The sequence below is a fragment of the Strongylocentrotus purpuratus genome, unplaced genomic scaffold (assembly GCF_000002235.5).
Source record: "Strongylocentrotus purpuratus isolate Spur 01 unplaced genomic scaffold, Spur_5.0 spur5_scaffold_20, whole genome shotgun sequence".
In the NCBI taxonomy this organism is placed as follows: Eukaryota; Metazoa; Echinodermata; class Echinoidea; order Camarodonta; family Strongylocentrotidae; genus Strongylocentrotus; species Strongylocentrotus purpuratus.
Genome location: NW_022145606.1, coordinates 12,266,366 through 12,290,564, shown reverse-complemented (window position 1 = coordinate 12,290,564; position 24,199 = coordinate 12,266,366). Strand labels below are relative to the sequence as shown.

General features: G+C 39.2%; 3 protein-coding genes across 3 annotated transcripts; 1 reads left to right on the top strand and 2 right to left on the bottom strand.

Moving 5' to 3' along the window:
• Nucleotides 1–11,047: 11,047 nt before the first annotated feature.
• LOC115927225 (zinc finger protein 91-like) lies at nucleotides 11,048–18,447 on the bottom strand. Its single transcript, XM_030992766.1, has 2 exons — nucleotides 14,170–18,447; nucleotides 11,048–14,091 (listed from the first exon to the last, which is right to left on the bottom strand). The coding sequence occupies exons 1-2, from the start codon at nucleotides 18,439–18,441 to the stop codon at nucleotides 14,032–14,034; spliced, it is 4,332 nt and encodes a 1,443-aa protein (XP_030848626.1). The 5' UTR covers nucleotides 18,442–18,447; the 3' UTR covers nucleotides 11,048–14,031.
• A 16-nt stretch (nucleotides 18,448–18,463) lies between these two features.
• Nucleotides 18,464–19,521, bottom strand: LOC115927587 (zinc finger protein 420-like). Its single transcript, XM_030993658.1, has 2 exons — nucleotides 18,571–19,521; nucleotides 18,464–18,496 (listed from the first exon to the last, which is right to left on the bottom strand). The coding sequence occupies exons 1-2, from the start codon at nucleotides 19,519–19,521 to the stop codon at nucleotides 18,464–18,466; spliced, it is 984 nt and encodes a 327-aa protein (XP_030849518.1).
• A 1,618-nt stretch (nucleotides 19,522–21,139) lies between these two features.
• On the top strand, nucleotides 21,140–21,607 carry LOC115927586 (protein enabled homolog). Its single transcript, XM_030993657.1, has one exon. It carries the CDS (start codon nucleotides 21,140–21,142, stop codon nucleotides 21,605–21,607), a length of 468 nt encoding a protein of 155 aa, XP_030849517.1.
• Nucleotides 21,608–24,199: the final 2,592 nt, after the last annotated feature.

Genomic DNA, 24,199 nt, shown 5'->3' with positions numbered 1-24,199 from the left:
TATAAATGACAGTATATCGTTCCATATTTATTCATTCTGTGGTAAATCACGAGTAATCACCAAAGAAAATATATTTTTTATTTAAGAATACGCTACGGTTGATTGCCTGGTCTGTAATTTATGGTAAAACAGGTGTCACTGTGTCATATGATCTATTTATTCATGAGCTTAGTTCCTTATATTTTGATTGTTTTCCCCCCTTGCAAAGGTAAAACTGAAAAACACGATAAACCGTGGATCACCCATGTTATTTTAAAATCTATTAAGAGAAAGCAAGAGTTAAATTGTCGTTATATTAAGAAGGGTGACACTCCTACGTGAAAAGAATATATTGAATATAAGAACATAAATATCAAGCATCCTTCGCCGAAGCTAAAAGATTTATTAGGAATTTACAAAAAAGACGGTGACAAACATGACATTATTAATTACAGACTAATTGCTTTATTAACTTTTTTTCAAAAATGTTAAGAAGGATAATTTACGACAGGCTGTATACATTTTCTGTACTTAACAATATTTTAATACCCCAACAATTTGGATTTCGAAATTATTTGTCTACTTATTTTGGCGTACTGAACTTGGATCACATGAAATAGATGTTGGTAATTATTGTCTTAGCGTATTTATGGACCTGTCAAAAGCATTTGACACCATTGATCACCAGATATTGTTTAAAAAATTAGAATTTTATGGAATTAGAGGGTTTCTACTTCAGTGGTTCGTCAGTTATTTGTTACATATAAACCAATATGTGGTGATCGATGGTGTCAAATCTCAACAAAGAGATGTATCCTGCGGAATTCCTCAGGGATCTGTGTTAGGACCCCTCCTTTTTTCTCGTCTACAAAAATGATATAGTTAATGTTCTTCAATTTTAAACTTCTCTTTATTTGCTGATGATACCACCGTTTCGTTATCACATTAAAAAAATTGACAATCTGAAATCATTAGCAGGCAAAATAAACGGTATGCTTGCAATAAATTCTTTTTTAAATTTTGAGGAAAGAGGGTTCCGTCAAATTTGTCAAAACTCATTAATGGTGGCAATGTCATAGTAAAGGTTGATAATATGCCGTTTTTAGGTGTTATTTTGAATGAATATCTATCTTGGAAGGCTCATCTTAGCTCAATTTGTACAAAAATAATAAGATCTATTGGTAGAACCGGTCACTCAAAGATTTTTTACTTTTTTGAGGCACTTCATGATCATTTTGAAGCGCATTTTTTTTTTTAGGGCTTCAATATTACACCATATTACAGACACGGATACCACGTAGGGTCATGCATCTCAGATTTAACATTGTTAAACGATGCCTTTAAGATTTCAGGAAATATTAGCTACTCAATATCAACCTTTACTGAACAAATGATCTTAAATGATTTTAAAGTACCAATTTTTAAAAAAACGCGCACTCAACGACAATTCGTTTTGGTATCAAGCAGCATATTTTTTATTATAAATGGTTTAATGAAAGAGCAGTTAGACGATGTAAAAATTTGATATAATAATTATTAGAAATAGGAAGAGGAAATGAAGGATCAGTAGCTAAAAAGCGGCAGCATAATAATAGATATGTTTGTTTGTTTTTGGGGGCGAATAGGTTGAGAAGGAATAGGAAAAAAATAACTGAATACACAATACTTTTTCTGTAGCTTCCTGTTAATGTAGCATTTATCATATTATGAAATAAAATCACCGTTGCATAGAGATTGGGTATATTGTCTTCCAAGCAATTAGTACCATTCAAGCGTAAACTCAAAATTTCCTCTTTCCGCATTGGAATTTTTGATATAATCATTGGTATATGGGAACCTATATTATACAAGCATTGCTTTTTAATAAGTTATTCATATTTCACGTTACTGCTCATTTACTGCCATCGTTGTTTTTGTCATTATGCTTTATCTTGAAGACCTTATGTAAACTGTTATTTTGTGGAATGTGAAACAATAAAGTCTAAAAGAAAAATCAAATAAAAATCTATGAAATACCATAAACACAGTAATTGCTGCCACTAGTCCTTCGTGACCAGCGCTGCTTGGTTCTCCTGTCATATAACGCTACAAGGCTGAAGAGATCAAACATATTATTTAACACGGCCGTGAATCCCTTTTTAAAGACACGGTATTTTACCGACATCGCTGCCACTGCTATAATGTATTTATGAGTGCTCCGATCCGCTATTTTTCGGTGAAGGCGTACATAGATCAATTTCAAGTTCATGTAAAATGTCCTTCATGTGAAATAACCTTTACAATAAATATTTGACTGATAATATAGACAAAGGAAGGGGGAACAACAGGAATCGTTATGCCCGATTTACAAAAAGCATTTTTGACTGCAAAGAACATCACATCCTTCTGCAAATATTACGTTTTATCGGTATGTCTGAAAAAATTACCAAATGGTTTGAATGTAATAGGGAGAAAGTAAATTATTACAATAAATGGTAAATGGTTGCACGTTATATCACATAATTTTCACCCAGTTTTCCTTTGATGCATATTCCCTTTAGTAGAGCTTTCCATGAAAAAGGGTCGTTCGTTCGTCAATATATACTTTTCAGATGAGTTATATATTTCCATGGTAGAAACATTTTGGAGCGAGTAGAAGAAAGAGACTTAAGTGAACATTTTGCCAAACACATAGAGAAGGAAATGAAAAAAAGAAATCAAAAGAAAACAGTAACAAAACAAGAAAACAAAACAGAAAGGGAAATAAAGACATGCACATTACAGGCTCTGTACTCAAAGGCGGCGCTCCTGGAAAGAGGGCAGGGGGTATAGTTTCCCATAATTTTCAAGTACCCCCAAAAGCCCCTTTTTAGATTTGAAAAGTGCCCCTTTTGACTTTGTAAGAAGTGCATATTGCCTTTCTAATAAATGCCCCCTTTCTCCTGATATGTGCCCCTTTTATAAGAGCCCCTTAATTATCTTTCGCTTTAAAGGTAATACAAATTTTCGGTATGGGGTCATGAATTTGGTTCCAATGAACATATTGGAAGCATATGCGATCCCACCACCATCAGTGATCGTTGTCGGGATTGAAATCGGGTCTAAAGTTATGAAATTGTACCAAAATAAACTATTTATGTTGTATAGCTCCCTCTCAAGGTCAAGATATTAATTAAGCTATTAAACAACGTTTCTTGACTTAAATCAACCGACTAGCTATTCCCATTTGGAAAATATATATCACAACTATACATTCTGAGATTTTCATGGTCGCAGCTACTATTGTGCGGCCGTAGGCGCTATTTGAAATTCATCAAATTTTACCGGGAGCACCAGTAAATTTTTATATTCAATATTTCTCGAAAGCAGAAGGGTTGTAGGGGCCAAATTTTCTACTGCTTATCATATAGATCCACAGGGACATCCAAATATATCAAAATTGTAAAGAATCACTATCTACCCAATTTTCAAAATTTCCCAAAACTTTGTATACCTTTAATATCCCTTTCTCTTCACCTCTGATTAGTGCCTGTTTTATTTTGACCCGTGTCCCCTTTTCATTTCTAATAAGTACTCTATTTCCACATATTATGGACACGTTGTATCATCCGCTCAATCTGATTTACGTGCATAGACAGTTTCTTGGACCATGTAAAGAGAGAAACAAATATGAAATTATCCCTGATAATGTAATCATAATTATTCATGAGAATGTTGGGGTATAAATTGCGAATGTCTACAAAATTGTGTATTTTCGTTCTGATGCTCCCCTTTGTATTTATACCCCCCCCCCCCCATGGGTGTCGATCCCGGGGATCGAGGGGATGGGGGATATATCCCCCAATATTTCAGGTGGGGGGGGGATGGCCTGTACAATCATCCCCCCCCCCCCAATAATTCACCATCAAAAAAAAAAAAATGAAGAGAAAAATTAAGGATGAGAGCCCGATGAGAGTAGTTAATGGTTATTACTCGCAAGATGACCATCAATATACACATTTTGCTATCTCATTTTCATAATACATACATATATACGAAGTAAATAAGACAACCGTATATGAGACAAGAATAAACTGAATTCTCGCTCATACGGCTTCATCAGGAATTGATGAATTTATTCAATTTGTTCAATCAACAGCATCATAGAAATGCAGTGCGCCAAATGCAAAGACGCAGCGTCAAAAAGCAACGAGCTAAATGTTAAGCGCGACGCGCAAAAATAGCAATCTGCAATGCACATCAGACAATCCTGGACAGTGTAAACATAGATGAACTCTGTGACGATTTCGTGATGAGATCGGAGACAAGGAGAAAGATTTTCGGACATTAGTATGACTTATAAAATAGTTTTCTAGTTGTTATGTTGTTTCCGTTCACCCTTCTTAAAATTCACGTCATTGTATCTTTATTTTTGTTTTTTTCACTCATTTTATTTCCTGATATTTCCTAACTGAAGATTATTCATTTTTGGAGAAAGATTATTATGTCACAACTTATTTGTAACACAAATTATTTTCAGTGGGGAAACTGAATTCAGATAAGGATTAATATAGAGAACAGTACAACGAATCGTCTTCTTTCTCTAATAATTCAGTGAAAAGGGCAAAGCTGTTAGGGGGCAACTGAATTCAGACGTGGATTAAGCGTAATAATCAAATGAAACGAAGCGTCTTCTTTTACGAATAATTTAATGAAACGTTAAAGCTTCCGCGCTTCGCGCGGTAGGGGGAAACTGAGTTCATGAAGGATACGATACAACAAATCGTCTTCTTTCACTCCTGTGAAAGCTTCCGCGCTTCGCGCAGGAATGGGCGAAAATGAGTTCAGACAAAGATTAAGTGTCGAGAATGGTACATAGGATCGTCTTCTTTCTTTAATCCTCTAATAAAACATCAGAGCTTCCGCGCTACGCGCGGGGAAGGGGGAATTTGATTCAAACATTAAGGATTAAGAGTCGAGAATGGTACATCGAATCTTCCGCGCTTCGCACGCGGTAGGGGAGAAACTAAATTCATGAAGGACACGATACAACAAATCGTCTTCTTTCTCTAATGTGAAAGCTTCCGCGCTTCGCGCAGGAATGGGCGAAAATGAATTCAGACAAGGATTAAGAGACGAGAATGGTACATAGGATCGTCTTCTTTCTTTAATAATCTAATGAAACGTCAGATGGGGAAGGGGAACTTGATTCAAACATTAAGGATTAAGAGTCGAGAATGGTACATCGAATCGTCTTCTTTCTGTAATAATCTGATGTAACGTCAGAGCTTCCGCGCTATGCGCGGAGGAAGGGGAACTTGATTCAAGCAAGGATTAAGAGTTGAGAATGGTACATCGAATCGTCTTCTGTCTTTAATAATATAATGAAACGTCAGAGCTTCCGCGCTACGCGCGGAGGAAGGGGAACTTAATTCAAACAAGGATTAAGAGTCAAGAACGGTCCAACAAATCGTCTTCTTTCTCTAATAATTTAGTGACACGTCAAAGCTTCCGCGCTTCGCGGGGGGACTCCCCCTCCCTGCACGCATCCCCCCTAGGGACCGCGCTTTGCGTGCTCACTACCGCCCCCTAAAATGAAATCCTGGCTACGCGCTTGGGAGGGGTGCAACTTGCCACACGCTTCTACCTTTATTGCTTTGATCCATTGCCGAAAATATTTTGGCACCTATCATCCCCCCCCCCCAACCACGGATACAAATCGACACCCTTGCCCCCCCCCCCCCCCCCCCCCCCTCCTGACAAAACCCAAACATGATATACCTTTAAAAGGGGAAGTGTTTACTAAACTGCAAACCTGCCAATATTCAATCATTATATCCCAGCATAATTGGTTACAAATAGAAACGAGATGAAAAAGAATTGTCGCCATGGCGACCAGGAGTGCAATGAATTGTGCACGACAATAATATATCATCCTTATCCATGCAACGAGCCATGGCATTAACACCGCCGCTATTATTATAATTGTTGAAAAACGAACTTAATCATACTATGAGTAGGATAAGTAGGTGATCATGAACTGTTGAGTGCAGTGTTGAGAAAGCGCAAGTCAATAATAATGTATAGGAATAGTGGCGTGTATCAATCATTAGAAAACAATTTCCGCCATTCAAGGCCAATTTGAAATGCTAAAATGCGACAACAAAAAAAGAGAGGGGACAAATTTGAAAGAAAATGGCCTACATAATTTACGACGTCACTATATCATTTTTTTTTTAATTAATAAATACGATGAAGGTCGATTTTTACCGAAAGCTAATATTAATATATAATATCAAATTTTTCATTCATGAATAGACTTGCAATTGAACTGAGAAAAAAAGAAAGAAAGAAGAAAACGACATCCTGTAAGAGGAAGACACACGTTAAGAAGAAGAAAGAGAAGAAGTAAAAAGAAGAGGAAGAAGACCAAGGGTAGTAAAAAGAAGACAAGGTTAAATAAATAAGACAAGATAATGAATGATATATAGACGCAGAACAAAAGACCAAGGGTAAATGTTGGAGAGCATGAAGATGGGAGGAAGATGACGAGAGGGAATTCGAAAGAGGGAGGGAGGGAGGGGTTCGTTGGTGGAAGAGCAAGAGAGACACGGAGATAGGCATATGGAGAGAGGGGGAGAGACAGAAAGAAAGAAAAAAAGAGAGAAGGCAGAGAGAGAGGGACAAACAGGCAGAGACAATGAGACAGAGATAGAAAGAGAAAGAGAGAGGGGATAGAGAACCAGAGAGATTATATCGATGCTGTGGTTGATATGCATAGATATATCCTGAATCATGAATAGAGACAGTACATAGAAATATCATGGTCGGCCTAACATTTTGGATTTCACCTCCTGTAAGGACTGATGTTTGTTCAAGTTAAAGTGTAATATGAATACACTGCACGCACGTTAAGTCTTTTGTCAACTCTGTGTGTTGCTACGGCAGGCAGCCAGTGAAAACGATTTGTTTAATCAAATAATGAGAATGCAAGCATTAACTTGAAACAAATAGAAATTTGTTATTCCTGGCTCATTTCAATTCAATTGAATTCAAACCCATTCAAGGTTTATCAAAAAATATCTACGCAGCCGTAAAAGGCTGAATTGCCATACCATTCACAGATAAAAACATGCAAAATTAAAAAATATACATATCAATTACAATGAACATAGATTGGCATGAATTAAAAATCTAAAATCAAATATATACAGAAAACCAAAAAGTTCAAATGTGAGTTTCAGAAAAATGGGTTGTTCAAATTACATCAGGTGTTTAGCGATTATTCAAATCCATTGTAAACATCTAAAGACAAGATGAGAAATTGCAAAAGATTATATTTCAAATTAAAAACTCAACTTTGGAATGATAAAAGATAAGTTTGTTCATTAGAAGTAAATCATCGATTTACAATTTTCACGTGGTAATAAGTTAAAATATGTATTGCACAAAGTGGTTAGGAAAATACAAACAAATAAGAGTTTTAACAGTTTTGTCATATGAAAGGGCAGAAAAGGAACTTTCTAGAAATTTGATTTTCCCTTGGAAATTCAGATACCGCCCGCCAAATAACTTTTTGGTACCCTCCCTTTAAACAAATTGTTTTTAATCGCTCATGCGTGAAGTATACATAATTACTTCAAATGAAAGAGGATCTAATATGTGTCAGTTATTAATTAAAATTGTGATTAAAATATGATTAAACATCGATAATTTTCGGTTTCGTTTCTTCTAGGACGCACTGTTATTTATTGTGCTTTGTCATTGGTTATATTTAATTAAATGTATAAAGTCTCTTGGCTGGCACGTAGATAAAACTAATCTCGAGGTTGGGTGACGTTTACGGATCATTCTTACATCTTACACCGGAGTGTTGGCTCAGTCAGTAGAGCTTCCGCCTCACAACCGGGAGGTCGTGGGTTCGAACCCCGGCCGCGTCATACCAAAAGACGTTAAAAGATGGGAGTTGTTGCTACCTTGTTTGACGTTCAACAATAAGGGATAGAGCAACGTCGATCTGGCGCTGCTCAGTGGCTGCCGGGCTCACGATCAATTGGGCAAAAAAAAAATTCCGTTTCGGTTTAATAAAATTTGGAGTGGACTATTAGGCTATTATTATTATTATTATTATTATTATTGTTATTATTCTGTAATTGGTCGTGTTCGTAAAAGGGCCCTTCCGATTTGGAAAGTAATATCATGTGACATTGAAGCCGTGCCGGGCGAATGAAGACTTATGCGCCATGTGCACGACTTCGTACCTCAGTCTTTTTAGTTTGTGCCGTTTTCGAGTTAGGATGTACTGCTGAATTATCTCGATCGTCGAGGGCCGCCCAGCCTCTGAGAGAATAGTCAGTATAAAATGCCATAAAATGAATAATCTTCGTTTAAACTACTGGAACTTCGGCTAAGTTTGCAGCGACGTTATAAATAATAAATTGGAATTCAACTGTATTTCCGAGCCCGTTTGACGGTTTCGAATTTATTTTGTCTCTGAACCGTTCTTACCACCGATCCATTACACTACATAAAGGTTTGAAATATGCTCTTTATGAATTGATCGTGAAATTCCCTTCGCTAAAGTGTAAATAAAAAATACGCCTCCGGAATGCGTATTTTTGATTTACACGCTAGCGAAGGGAATCTGCACGATTGATTCAAATTAAAACCACTGGCCAAGAGCCTAGACTGTACTTTAGACTTTTATGTGGGTACTCTACTGTAAAAGAACCATGGTCACCACGGGGTTTATTTTTGGTCCAAATTACCATCCACCATGGTAACCAATCCATGGTTTATATCAAGCAATGATAATTTCATCGAATTTCGTTGTTTGATACCATGGTGGATGGTAATTTGGACTAAAAAAAAACACATTGTTACCATGGTTTTTGTTTGTAAGGGATATACTGATAAGTGATGATAATGCCCTAATATATTGTTTTGTCGATGGGTGTTGTGTGTAGATGTGTATGTTCACGCTTGCTGCACTGATTTATGGTCTCATAATTATTATCAACAGCAAGTTGCAAAATATCTTTCTTTAATATTTTCTCGGAACTAACAGCTCGGAATCTAATTTGTGTCGTGTTCAAAATGGTTGAAGTGGTACCAATAATGAATTCATTGTTTCAACCATATCTTTTGCACAGGACTTCCCTCTCCTAGGCCTTCTCCCCTCCCCCTCTCTCTCTCACAGACACTACTCATCCATCTCTCTCTCTCTCTTTCTGTCCTCTTCTCCCTTCCCTTCCCGCATCTCGCTCCGTCTCTACCCCCCCCCCCCTTTTATGTTGTTCTCTCTCTCTCTCTCCCTCCCTTATCTCTTCCTCCCTATCTTTGTCCTTGTCACTTTTCTACACTAACCAAATTCTAAACTCCAACTTTGGAACCAACACTAACACTATAACAAAACCCAACTCCACACCTAACCTGAGGAATTATCTCAGGAGCAAAAGTACTGTAGGACCATCCCTGTATTAGACGTATGTTTCTGTAAGGACCAATGCGGTACAAGTTTCTGTTCGAAGTAAAGTTCTTATGTTTGCTTTATTGCCGATAAAACGAGAAGAAGAGTGCATGGATACGGAATACAAATTACATGTATATTTACTTCTTAGGATATGCACATGTGTCAATGTACGTTGAAATCTTAGAACAAAAGGTAAATAACTGTAGTACATGTACATTTCGAGTAATACTTAATCTCAGAAAAACGAACCGTACAGGAATATATACAATTAGGTATTGCGTATAAATATCCAGACACTCTACAAACGTCTGAAGAATCGTCTCACAAAACGTCCCAATGTGACATAAGGGACTTTTAGATTTGCATGTCGACATAGTTGACTGCTACGGGTGACGTCCTTTTAAGGCACTAATGGACGCCATACGTAGCAGTTCACTATGTCGACGTGCAAATCTAAAAGTCTCTTATGACCGAACGCTCTACTACCTCTTGGATGCCATGTTCCCAGTCTTGTCAAATTTGGATGATCTCCGTTGAGTGTAGCCGCGTGCGTGTTTTGAACACGCGCTAATGAAGTATGGTATAAGCGAACTGTTTGACTGGTTCGATGGTTTAGGTATCCCGAGTGCTAAAAAAAAAGAAAGCATGTGTATGCTTGTAGGCAATAAAGGGAACGACGGCTTTACCAAAGGGCACTAGCTAGTGACTCTACTTGGGTTCGAACCAAGGTCCTCTTAGTTACGTGACGACTCACTGCCTACTGCGATACCACTCGGTCATCTTGCCTCCAGCGTGTGACAAATTGTACATATCTCCCTAAAATGTGTCCTTCGTACTTCGTATCATTTCCTCTCTCACAATATACAACGACATGAGTGAACATCAATGAAAATAAAAAATATACTACACATAAAATAACCAAACTGACATAGGCGATAAAGATTTTTTTCCCCACAGTAAACACAAACCACCCACACCCATATGCAAAACAAGACATGTGTTCACGACGGGAACGTAGTACGTACACGGTTTATCAATATCAAATGTTCATCATTTTTACAGAAAGTGAGGTTATTTGCAAACATTGCACAGTCCACATGACAATATCCTGGTTACATCTTTGAATAAGCAAAATACGTGTTATAGCTTAGCAACGTGTCCATTTGACAGGCAAAAAAATGTATCTACGAGGCAAATCAGGTGAAGAGCAAAAATGAGGTCACCACCAAAACACGAACTCAAATTAAAGGTAAAGACCAGTTATGGTCATGCGATTGCATTGTGAAAGAAACGTTGTGGAATCGATCATAAAAGGTTGATCATCTAGCATATAAGTATTGGTGTGTACTGCAAGGTTCTGGAATCATCAAAATGATAAGAAATATGGCCCAGTCTTCGTAAAGTTACAAGCACTGTACACAGAAAGATGTATATGGGACTATACGCACACGTGCGCGACACGTGCGTTTATCTCTCACAGACAATGTAGATAAACTAATTTACCAAATATATCAATTAGTAGGCGGTTTCCCGGCAATTTTTTTTTATCATGTATTAGTCAAAACATATTCTTTCACATGATTGGTAATAAGAGCTTCCATTACATTTTTTGAAATTGGGGCGTTTCCAATGCTGGTCTTTACCTTTAACAGGCCTATAATATCGCCTCTAGTGCTCTGCTATCGACTATCAACACGGATTTCAATTTATATTATTTCTTATACATGTTTGATACATTGACTGAACCAAAATCATTAGTAAAACTTAAACAATTAAGCAAAGAAGCACATATACATAGAACCTTTAAAAAACTCGAAAATTGTAAAAGTCCAAAGTAGTCACCAAGAAATTTATGTACTGAAATATGAATAGCGTACAAGATAATTCGGCAAAAAACATTATCAAATGCAAATTTAAAAACATAATCAATGAAAATATCGAATGAATTCTAAGCCATGCCCGTCTAAAGTCATGACGAATATCCATCACCCTTAATTTTTAACAGAAACTGCCCGCAATCACTGGGCTACCTAACATATGAAACCAAATGTAATGCATGCGTATTTGTGAAGTGCCTCGATACAAACATTTCATTCATCTTTTACGAGTACATATTAGTGTATTTCAAAAGTAGGACAAACATTATCTTAACATACAATTTATGCATTTTGCATTCTGACCATTGAAATTCAATTATTCATTACGGGTGAATGAAATATTTGTCTTGAGGCAATTTACAAAGACGTACATGTGTATTTTAAATTTGGTTGCATTTCAAAAATGGTCCATTGCATGATAAAATCTTCGCAAATACACTTACCAATTTCATTTAATATATAGTCACGAAACACAAACATCGAACAAGTTTCATTTGATTTAGTCCCTTTTACTTATTATAACGTTTATTACCCGTATGGACAGCGAACAAGTCTGTGGAGTACGTATTATTGGTCTGGATTCTTTCTCTATTTCAGAATCCTTTGGGTTTTTTTGTTTTCTTCTTTCATAATCAGGTCAATTCGAATAAAAGGTAAATTTCATTGGACATTCCACACGTGATTAGAGACATGAACTAATACAAGTATCATTTTGAGGACGTCAGAAAGACGTGCACAGTCAAACATGTCTTTGTGAACACCTCAATGAATAAATGTGTTGTTGAATCTGCCTAGAAAGGTAACTTGCCTACAATGGTTACTTTATCTATCCCCCTTGGCTGATCTTAATATGGACAGGTTAAACTGTAAAAATAGAAAAAAATACTTATAGCAATGAAACATTTACTAATTAAAGTTAGTAGAATTAACATTATTTACAGACATATCAATAGAAACCTAAAGCATAAGATCCATGCGTATGAAATAATGGTAAACACGTGCTACTTCAAATCTACAGGGTACGATGAGTGCGAGGCGTCATTTGCATGACGGAAACCAGCGGGGCTACGACTCATTGTCAGTACTCATTGTCGTACTAAAAAAAAAGGAAACGTAAAATGGGCAGTGCGAACAATGCTTTGAAAGCAATGGCGTATGCACGATTGTCTGCACAGACTTGCTTAGAGCAGGGGATTACGTAATCTAAATAACGCCTCGTGCTCACCAGGCATGTCACGACACTTGGCCAACCAAATGCATCTTGACGGCACTTTAGCAGCAATAATGAACAGCGGAATGTATTTTAGAAATAAATAAATGAATAGAGAACGTTCGGAAACTGCGCAGGTGCAGCTGGTTATATGCACAATGCCTGGAGTTTCTAGTATTGTGTGTAGTAAACACATCATCTGCTGGCCACGCGCAGGTGCGCACGAACATTGCTGCGAAATGCTTAAAATTTTGGCAACCTGATTGCGGAAGCCCTAAATGTGTATTTGAATGGACGAACAATATAAAATAGCACAATGAGTTTTGGTCTATTATCAAAAATATCCTTCCATTTTCATGAACATACATGACACAATAGCATCGTAAGAATTCCATTTGTATTTACATCCTAATATGAAAACCACCCATTCAGCAACAGCCCAGCAATTAATGTCTGTTTAAAAAAATATTGATTAGCGGTGGGTGCTAATCTTCAAAATTGTATACATATGGAACCCTTTCAAATGTGGAGAAAAAAGTCCAGTTAGTCAAGCTCAAAAAACTTCTGATTTTCTCAAAATATACATATTTTGGTCAAACAGTTATCAGAAATACACATATATCTCAGAATTTACAACATTTAATTTCACTTAAAGAGAAGGTTGAGTTCTGGGGAGAGGTGAGAGCGTTGTCATTGTTATTATGCAAGTGTGAAAGAATTCCAGAGAAAAAACACCCATGAAAAACATGACTCTTCATATTCTAGTACAGTGTCAATAGCGAAAAGCGTTACCGATTTAACTAGGAAGTGTAGGTCAAAATGAAGATGGGGGAATCGTTACCATATTAAAATATCGTACACACACACACAGAATATATAGTTGCAGTTAAGGCACAAGTGATAAAAAAAAATGCAACAAAAATTAATAAAACAAGGTTGAAAATCTGTCACGAGGATCAATTGACGAAGTGGATAACCATGTCATCGACCATCCCTAATATTCTCAAATAAAAGAGCAGAAAATTGGAAACCAATGTATGAAACTTCAATCTAGTTTACATAGATGACAGATGAGACCGCTCATGGTTGGGTACAAGTTCTAAAGAAGTAAATACCTGAATTTCAATCTAGTTTTACATACATGTAGATGACAGATGAGACCGCTCATGGTTGTGTACCAATTCTAAAGAAGTGAACACCTTAATTTCAATCTAGTTTTACATAGATGACAGATGAGACCGCTCATGGTTGTGTACCAATTCTAAAGAAGTGAACACCTTAATTTCAATCTAGTTTTACATAGATGACAGATGAGACCGCTCATGGTTGTGTACCAATTCTAAAGAAGTAAACACCTGAATTTCAATCTAGTTTTACATACATGTAGATGACAGATGAGACCGCTCATGGTTGTGTACCAATTCTAAAGAAGTGAACACCTGAATTTCAATCTAATTTTACATAGATGACAGATGAGACCGCTCATGGTTGTGTACCAGTTCTAAAGAAGTGAACACCTGAATTTCAATCTAGTTTTACATAGATGACAGATGAGACCGCTCATGGTTGTGTACCAGTTCTAAAGAAGTGAACACCTGAATTTCAATCTAGTTTTACATAGATGACAGATGAGACCGCTCATGGTTGTGTACCAATTCTAAAGAAGTGAACACCTTATCACAGAATCTACAGGTTAGAAAACGATCCGGAATCACTGTCGTTTTCTTTGAAGGCATCACACTAGCACTACTGGTAGTCGCATCATCTTTAAACTCATTGAGTGTGTGCTGCTCTTTGTGTGTTTCAAGGTCTGCGTTAGATGGAAACGACTTCATACAAAGCTCACATTTGTGGACAACCTCAGGGTTCTTGGGTTTTGGTACATTGGAAGCAACTGGAGAAGGAGATGAAGCACGTTTTTTTTGCGCACAGGCATGTTCCTCCAAACTCTTATGTGTTGTGTAAAATCGGTTGCAGTAATTGCACATGAAGACATGGGTGTCCTGGTGTCTATTTAGTTCTGGCCTGCTTGCAAAGATTTTTTCACATTCTGGACACTTCCATGCCATTTTTGAGGAACTTCCTTTCGCTGGAGAAGACGCTGGTTTTCCTACTCCCTTGCCATCTGGTAATAATCCATTGGATTTTTCAGAAACTGTTCTCGCTGGCTGCACCACTACCTCTTCTTGTTCCATTTGTGAGGAACTTGCTATTTCTGAAGAAAAGGCTGCTGTTTTTCCTACTTCCTTGCCATCTGGTAGTAATCCATTGGATTTTTCAGAAACAACAGTTCTCGCCGACTGAGAAAACACCACTGCCTCTTCTTGTTCCATTTGTGAGGAACCTCCTTTCTCTGACGAAGAGGCTGCCATTCGTACTTCCTTGCCATCTGGTAATAATCCATTGGATTCCCCAGAAACAACTGCTCTCGTTTGCTGAGAAGACACTTCTGCCTCTTGACTCTCACTTTGCGGATGTTTTGAGCGAATGTGGTTCTGAAGATGATTTTTCCTTGTATAGGACATTGTACATTTGCTGCACATGAACCTTTTGGAACCTGAAGACCCCTCTTGTTTGGTAGTGTCCATTTTTGGAGTGTCCTTGATGATTTGATTTTGGTTTATGTGTTCACCCTTCTTCATATGCTGGAGTAGATATTCCTTTCTGGAAAAAGTCCTTGGGCATTTGGGACATCGTAAGTATGTATGCGCCGACTCCTTGATCGGGTGCTTGCCACGTTTCATGTGCAAAGACAGGTCACTTTGCTTACTGAATACTCTCGGACACTTCCCACATTGGTAGAATGTATCTTTGGGTCCCCTTACTTGAGTGTTTCCAAATGTATTTCTGCTCTGATTCTTGACACTAATGTGCTTCCCGAGCTTGATGTGCATGGTCAAGCCAAAGGCAGTAGGGAAAGCCTTTGGGCATTGAGGACATTGGTGATTGGTGAGACCTACAGTAGGCGTTTCTTTACAGATACTCTTGCTTTGATAGACCCTGAGGTGGGCATCTCTTGAGTGACACTTCTTCATGTGCCGAGTCAATGTATATTTCCTTGAAAATGACTTAAAGCATATGAGACACTCGACTGACGAGCCCTTTCCGTTAGACTTTTGGCTAAGCAACTCGGGATGCCTGCATTTGATGTGTGCTGTCAAGTAACGTTTGCAGGAAAAGGATTTTAGACAGATCTGACACTGATGCACTGGATGTTTTACTTTTATGTGCCTCAACAAACTTGATCTATTGCTATATGAATTAGTACATAAAGAACACTTGTGGGCAAGCGATTCGGACAGGTTTGACGACCCTGATTCTATTCTAACCTCTTTTGTTTTTACGTGCTTACTACGATCCATGTGCACTTTAAGATCACACTTCCTTGCAAATTCTTTAGGACATTTTGTACAGACGAAGGTAGACTCTGTAGATATAACTGGAGCTTCTATAGGCTCATATTTAACTTGGCGTTTCTGATTTTGGTTCATGTCTTCACCCTTTTCATGCTTTCCGCTACTCATGTGCTTGCTGAAGTCTGAACTTCTACAAAATGTTTTGGGACATTTCGTGCAATGGAACTTTGTTCCTTGTAACTTCCTCACCATTTCTGGATGAATTTTTGATCTGTGCCTTTGAAGGTGACGTCTAGTGCCATATACTTTTGGACATAAACTACACTTGAAATTCTTTGGAAGCCCTCCCAACTCTGAACCAACCACGTCAGTTTTTTCTTGCTGGAGGACCTTTCCATGCTTTCCATGCTTTAGGTGCATAGAAATGTTACTCTTTCCCTTTGCTTTTGTGATGTTGCTTCTAATCCCTGGATGCGACCTCCTCATATGATCTGTGAGATATCTCTTTTGTTTGAAGATCGTTGAACATATACTGCACTGGGTTACACTGATGCCACCATGCTTTCCTAGTGCCATGTGCACAGAAAAGCGATATTGGCTTGAGAATGTCTTGGAACAAATGTTGCATCTTAAGTCTGAACTTTGACCTACTCGTTTGTATCTCTGGGAGATGGCTGGGTGCTTTCCTCGCGTCATGTGCATTGCGAGGTCAGACTTTCTACGAAACCTTTTCGGACACTTTCTACATTGAAATACCATACTCTTAGACTTCTCAAGCACTTCAACTTTGGTTCCATTGTTCTTTTCTTGATGTTTTCGTTTCATGTGGTCAGTAAGATATCGCTTCTGGGCAAAGATCTTTGAACAGAACTTGCATCGGAATTCTGTGGTTGGCGGTTCTCTCACCTTGTTATCTCGCACTGAACCATCATTTCCTATCTCAAACTTTCTGATTGCCCCTTTGCCTTTCTGGAGGGTGGCTTGGTGCTTTCCTCGCTTCATATGCATTGTGAGGTCAGACTTTCTACGAAATGTTTTGGGACATTTCCTGCAATGGAACTTTGTTCCTTGAGACTTCTTCAGCATATCAGTCATTCTGCTGCCTGGATGTTTTAATGTGATGTGCCTTTGAAAGTAAAGTTTACTGTTATATACCTTTGGACATTCACTACACTTGAAATTCTTTGGAAGCCCTCCTAACTCTAAACCTACCACGGCATCTTTTCCTTGTTGGTTGACCTCTCCTTGCTTTCCATCTTTTAGGTGCATCGAAATGTTACTCTTTCCCTTCGACTGGATTTCTGAACCATCCAACTTCTTTGTTCCTTTTGCTTTTATGTTGATTCTAAGTTCTGGATGATACAGCCTTATGTGATCTGCGAGATATCTCTTTTGTTTAAAGATCTTGGAACATATACTGCACTGTCTTACACTGATGCTATCATCATGCTTTTCAAGGGTCCTGTGCACAGAAAGGCGATATTGGCTTGAGAATGTCTTAGAGCAAATCTTGCAGCTCAAGTCTGAACTTGAAGAAGGCGAGTTCAGTGTTTCTTTCCTACTGGAAATCTTTGGAAGTCCTCCTGTCTCAGAATCTTTGATTACTCGTTTCCCTTTCTTGGAGATGGCTGGGTGCTTTCCACGCTTCATGTGCATTGTGAGGTCTGACTTTCTATGAAATCTTTTCGGACACCTTCTACATTGAAATACCACACTTTTAGACTTCTCAAGCACTTCAACTTTGGTTTCATTGTTCTTCTCTTGATGTTGTCGTTTTGTGTGGTCAGTAAGATATCGCTTCTGGGCAAAGATCTTTGAACAGATCTTGCATTCGAATTCTGAAGTGGCCGGCTCTCTCATCTTGCTATCTTGCACTGAACGATCATTTCCTTGTGTCCCCGAATTTCTATCCATGATCGGTTTGGACTGTATTGAGATTGTCTTTGGACGAATAATACCTTTAAATGTTGCACTTAAAGATGGTGGTGACTTAGCATGTCCAGTACTAGTTGATTGCTGTTGACGGCTTGGTGTTTCCACTTTTAAGCCACTGCTGGTCTGCAGACGAGGTCGATTATGCTTCCCATGATTCATGTGCTTTGTCAGGTCGCTTTTCCTGGCATATGATTTCCCACATATCCTGCACTTAAGCCGAAGAGAACGTTTCATCGCAATATCTTCTTTCAGCGGGGATTCACAGGAGCTTGGTTGCACAGGGGATTGGGGTTCGTTGGTGTCCTTCAGGACAGTCTCAGTTGAGCTTATGCCACTCTTGCCAGCTCCATCTCTTTCACTAGGCCTGTGTACTCTCGCCACATGAACCTGTAGGTAATATCGTTTTTTAAACTCTCGCTCACATTGAGGGCACGGGTAGATCAGGTTATGACTGTTCACATGTCTCTTAAATAGTCTTAAATTTGTGAAGCTACTATCACACAGATGACATGGATATATGTGCTTTAAAAGATGATTTTGCAGAGCTCCTAAAGAAGGGTAGGTTGTTCTACAGTCTTTGCATTCAAATCCATCGCCATATGTTGAAGTTTCCAGACCTACATGAGCTTCTGATCGAGTAGTACCATTCGTCATGGTCCCATTATTACCTTGATGATTAAGCTTGTGCTTTGCAAAGTCGTCCTTGTTGCTGAATGCTTTTGGGCAATCGGAGCAATGAAAATACAGATCCCTTCCCAACTTTGGTGCAACAGCATTTTTCACCGGAACAGCCATATCATCCTGTTCCCTGGAACCATCATCTTCAGCACAATTCTGTGTCCCATTGTCTTCTCCATTTTCCTGTATAGGGGTCTCCTTGGCACTCCTGGGACTAACGCTGCCTCTTGGCCCTTTATTGGCCCTTAGGTTTCTGCTGACCTGGCTTCCTCTTCTGCAGTGTTTCTGTTTATGAACCTTAAGATTACTCAAGCGATTGAAACTCTTCCCGCAACCATTGCAACTAAGCTTTGGATCCTGGTGGCCATTTTCGTGGTTCAACAATGCAATATGGTTGGTGAAAGTCTTCGGACACAGAGAGCAGGCATACATATGATCTCCATAGTGATCCTCTAGAGCGGCCTTGCTCTCAAAGATGATATCGCATTCTTTGCAGCAGTGCTCTTGACCCTTCTTATGGACATCTTCGTGCTGCAACAACTCAGAGTCCGATGAAAATTGCTTGCCGCAAAAGTGACAAATAAATGTGTGTTTTTGCATGTGACGGGCGAGGTGGTTCTCTTCGGTGAACGCCATACTACAGACATCACAGAAAAATATTGGCTTAGCTAGAGTGTCCAATAATGAACCTTTCCTGGTGTCTTGCGCACTACCTGAAGATGATCCCGCTTCCTCCTCAGAATGTGACTGCATGGCGTTTTCATATGTAGCAGGGGACCGCCCAATACCTTCATCCGATGATCTCTCATCTGGCTCATCATCTTCACGTTCAGGGGCTTGCAGGTTATGGCTACTTGTGGCACCTCCTGATGTGGCCAACCAGAGAGTCTCTGGAGTAGGTTTGATGCTTGGTCTAGCCACTGTGTTGTCTGAATGGAAGGTGTTGTCCTCTTTTTTAACACGGATGGGGATCAAGGAAAACGACAAACCTCCTGTATCACCGGTTTCACCTCCTTCTCCTTCAAACAGCGGCTCCTGCTTCAGAGGTCGATCCATCTTGTTAGTCCAAATTCCTGGAGATAATAGTAAATAGATAATAGAAAAGAATTTGGCTCATATTCAATTTGTCATTCCATCTTAAAGATAAACTTGAGTTATGGTAAAAAAAGAAAATGAATTCTCACAGAATCAAACGAAACTTACGCAAGAGTGTTCAAGATTACAAAAAATTTCATTTGCCAAACACTTTTGGTAGAAAATGTATACTGGCTGAGTAATGAGCATAGAAATCAAGGTAAGTAGGCCGGACACCATTTGTGTACATCTTTCTGTGTACAGTGCTTGTTACTCTACCAAGACTGGGCCAAATTTAATATGATTTTGATGACTCCAGAACTAAGCCCGTTTCAAGTAGACGTTTAATCGACTACCCGCCGGTAAAGCCAGTAGTCGAATAATGAACTTGATAACCGAATATTCGATGACTCATTGGGAACCCAAGAACATCGCCTAAAAAGAGTCTAAATGGATGTGAAATAGAAATCTGTCCTGATCCATTCCACATCTTTTCTTTCAAAATGAAACCACATGACCAGGACTCAATTTATCTTTAACCTGTATTGAATTTAAAGGAAACCTCAGTCCAAAGAATAAGTGTAGGTATTCTGAAAATGAGATGTATTCCTGCCCTTTGATGTAAATATTCCTTACAAAAATGTACAAGAGATAAATACTGCTTGTAAGTGTCGGCTTGCATGGTGATGTAGATATACAGTAGGCTTACGGGTGCACTATGTGAGAGAGAGAGGGAGGATTGAGGAGTCCTGAAAGGGACCCTCAGTAATCTTTCTTGAGGGTTTGTAGTCCTGAAAAGGACTGTTGGTATAGTCTTGAAAAAGACTGTTGGTTATCTTTCTTAGCTTATAGTTCTAAGGAGAACTATAGCGCTTGGAGAGGATGAATGGCAGGAGTGGCTTGACGTTTCGAACAGGTTGACTATCCATCGTCAGGATTGGAGAATAGCTGGTGTGCATCAGCGTAAGTCACCGGGGTGTGGACGTCTGGGAAAAAATACATGACCGTGCCGGCTTGAGTCATCAGGGAGTCGACATTCATCAGTACTACAATCAGTCCCCAACGCCCTCATCCCCCGAGCTCATCAACTCAGCGATGCCGACTATCTAGACCAGGAAATCCAGCATGTCCTAACTACACAGCCCTAACTACCATCAACAAATACCCAAGACATAAGATCAAATCCAAGATTCCCACCAGCAAGCCCGCAGCCAACACCGTCCCTGAAGAGAACCAACCTGCAGCTACACCACTGAAACAAACTGTTGTTCTTCCCTATATCGGTCAAGCCTCTCACAAGATTCAGCGTATCCTTCAAGCAGCAGACATCCAAGTTCGACACAGTTCCTCCAACAAACTCCATTCGAAACTCAACTCCCACAAAGACAAGCATCCAAACCACAAGTAAGCTTGAGTCTACAAAATACCATGCAAATGTGGAAAAGTCTATTTTGGTGAAACGGGGAGAAATCTGGAAACAAGACTCAAGGAACACAGAACCAGCTTAAGACTCAGCGATTGGGATAAGTCCTCCTTCGTCAAACACGCCCAGCAACACGAACACACGATCGAATGGGATAACAGTCATCTCATCTCCATAATGAAGCACTGGCATACACGCCGAATCCGAGAAGCCATCGAAATTCACCGCCACAACACCATGCCCCAAGACTCAGGATTATACATCAACGACATCTGGAAACCCCTCATCAACAAGTACCCGGTCACTCCTCCTCCACCACCACCTCCACCACCACCTTCACCACCCCCGCAGACACCCTACATCAACCACCACCATCCGCCGAACCCTCAAAGCAGCCGCCAGCCTCACAGCTACAATGCACAGCAGACGACAGCAGACTACAATGCCGCCTACGTCGGGGACACACAAAGCATCTCGTCGACAGCACACACAACTCATGGATTTGAAACTCCCCGACGTCCGCAACCCGGAGACTCCAGCCCAGACGGACAGCCAGACGGACCAGCAGACCATCCATGTCCACTCCCCGATGACTCAAGCCCGCACGGTCATGTATTTTTTCCCCCGACGTCCGCACCCCGATGACTTAAGCTCACGCACGCCAGCTATTTTCCACTCCTGACGACGGATAGTCAACCTGTTTCGAAATGTCGAGCCACTCCCGCCACTCATCCTCTCCAAGCGCTATAGTTCTCCTAAGAACTATAAGCTAAGAAAGATAACCAACAGTCTTTTCCAAGACTATACCAACAGTCCTTTTCAGGACTACAAACCCTCAAGATAGATTACCGAGAGTCCTTTTCAGGACTCCTCAATCCTCCCTCTCTCACATGGTGCACCCGCAAGCCCTCTGTATAAGAGATATATAATTGAAGATATTCTTGGCATGATGTGATGCCATTTAGCACGACATGGGCATAGCCATTTTCTTGAAAATGTGACGTGCCAGTTGAAGTCATACCTGTATCTACAGCATACTTTAGTTGGAAAGATGTTTGAAAGATCATAGCTGAGAAGATTAAAATCATATTTGGAGAAAAAGATATACATGTCTGTAACAGGGGAACAATTGTAACCTATCCATTTAAAAAATACTAAAATATAGTTTTCATACATATATTTCATCTATGAGAAACCAGAAGAGCACCAACTTATTTATGCAATTTGCATTCTGGCAATTGTAGTACAAAGGATAATAGCGAGTGAATGAAATGCTTCATCACCACAAACACTTGTGAAGGAAATATCCATATTAAATTTGAATACTGGTCCATTTACTCAATAAACGACTTCACATAGTACATTTTGTATGTCACATGTACTGTACGCTTTAATAGGCGTTTTTCTTGTTGAGAAGAACTGACTTCGGTTCCCAGTCTCAGTGCTTGTAAGTGATTCTAGCTGACTTTCTTTTGTACTTCCTCGATCTTCCAGTGATTATTCAATTTAGGTCAATCATGCACATAAAAAAGGGAATTGCTTTGTGTACCTTTTTATCTTTGGTTCTTTCTTCAGCTTTCTGGGTATTTTTATTATTAGTTATTTATTTATTACACTTTCCTTTTCTTAATTTTTTTAAAATTCTAATTTAAGTGAGTCCATCATTTTCATATCGACATTGATGGTTTTGTTTCATTCATTTTTTTAAATAATCAAGCACCCTTCGTTCCCTTCTCTCCCTTCCCTTTTGATCTCTCTCTCTCTCTGCTTCTCACTCCTTGGTTCTCGTGCTGAAGTAGGTAGATACCCTTGTTACTCTTGGGACTCTCCTGGAGCATACCACTGCTGTATGCGCTATTACCAGCGATTTACACACAAAACACAAACACTTTGCATGATTTACAAACCGAAGTACATTCATATTTTGCTTGCTGCATATATCCGTTCACACACAAAATGTTTTGCTCTCTTGATATGAATCGTGACTTTGTATCTGATCGAACATTGTATAAACCACCTTCACACAGGGAAAATGTTCTGTAAAGCTTTTTAGTTAAACAGCTTTAAGCTAATCAGCTCTAGAAACAATGAATTTTACCCGTGTGAAAAGGCCGCAAGAAGCATAGATGAAACATCTTTTTTCTCTGTATCTCATCTCCTCCTTCTTCATTTTGTAGAACTTGTTAATCAGCCTTTCCACACATGGGTAAAATTCATTGTATCTAGAGCTAATTACATGTAGTTTATAAAGCTGTATACCGTAACTAAACAGCTTTCAATAAATTTTCCTTTTGTTAACGTCGTTTATACGATGTTCGGACAGATACGAAGTCGCGATCTACACGCCGTTCAGAGCAGGCTGCAGACACAAAGTCTGTATCTAGAGAGCAAGAAATTTTGTGTGTGAATGGATATACATCCTTAACTGGGCAGAGCTAAGACCGGGCACTGCTCTTTAAACGCTCAGTAGGGCCACTACGCATTTACATGTATCAGCAGTGAGTCATTGCTCGTCACTGCTCGTAAATTATGTGCAATGGCCCCACTGAGCGTTTAAAGAGCAGTGAATCTCGAACGACTGCACCAAAATTGTCTGTGTGTGAATAATGTTGTATCTAAAGCTGATTAGTTTAAAGCTCTTTAAACTAATCAGCTGTAAAGAAATTTACCCCTGTGTGAAAAGGCTAAAAAATACATTCAGTTTCTCTCATACGTTGTGTAGAAATTAAGTCCTTTGTGCTGATGTTGTCGAGTTGAAACATGTTCTTTATTTGTATTTATTCTTTTGTTTGCATTTGTTATATAAACAGCGCTCCACCAAAGACCAGTTTGACTGAATTGCCCTGCTTTCAAAGATGTGAAATAAATCAATCATGGGTAGGGAATTGTGGAGTGGGGGGGGGGGACACAGAATGGCAATGTCTTTCAGAGCATGGTGACCACTGGACAGTAAGGCTGCGACGAGTACTCAAGTATTCGCACTGTTGACAACTACTAGAGTACGATTCCTCATACTCGAATACTCGGTCGCCATTTTTTTGTCACCCGTACACCTAGCACTGTCCAGGCCGACGCTTACCCGTGCCCAGCGCCTGGGAGAGCACCGTCATGGTACCGTGGGTAAAAATGTTTTCCAGCTCAATCTCTGTCAACTCACCACTCAGAAACTGGGACCAAATGTCCGGATTGCTGTTTGGACTCGGAGGAAAATGGATTAGTCTGTCATCTTTGGTTTTT

Coding starts and splice junctions, on each gene's coding strand:
- LOC115927225 (XM_030992766.1), bottom strand. CDS start 18,441: ATGACGAATGGTACTACTCGATCAGAAGCTCATGTAGGTCTGGAAACT. Junction 14,092..14,169: donor CCTGTAGATTCTGTGATAAG/GTGTTCACTTCT, acceptor ATTGAAATTCAG/GTGTTCACTTCTTTAGAACT.
- LOC115927587 (XM_030993658.1), bottom strand. CDS start 19,521: ATGGATCGACCTCTGAAGCAGGAGCCGCTGTTTGAAGGAGAAGGAGGT. Junction 18,497..18,570: donor AGGATGATATGGCTGTTCCG/GTGAAAAATGCT, acceptor AAAAGCATTCAG/CAACAAGGACGACTTTGCAA.
- LOC115927586 (XM_030993657.1), top strand. CDS start 21,140: ATGAAGCACTGGCATACACGCCGAATCCGAGAAGCCATCGAAATTCAC.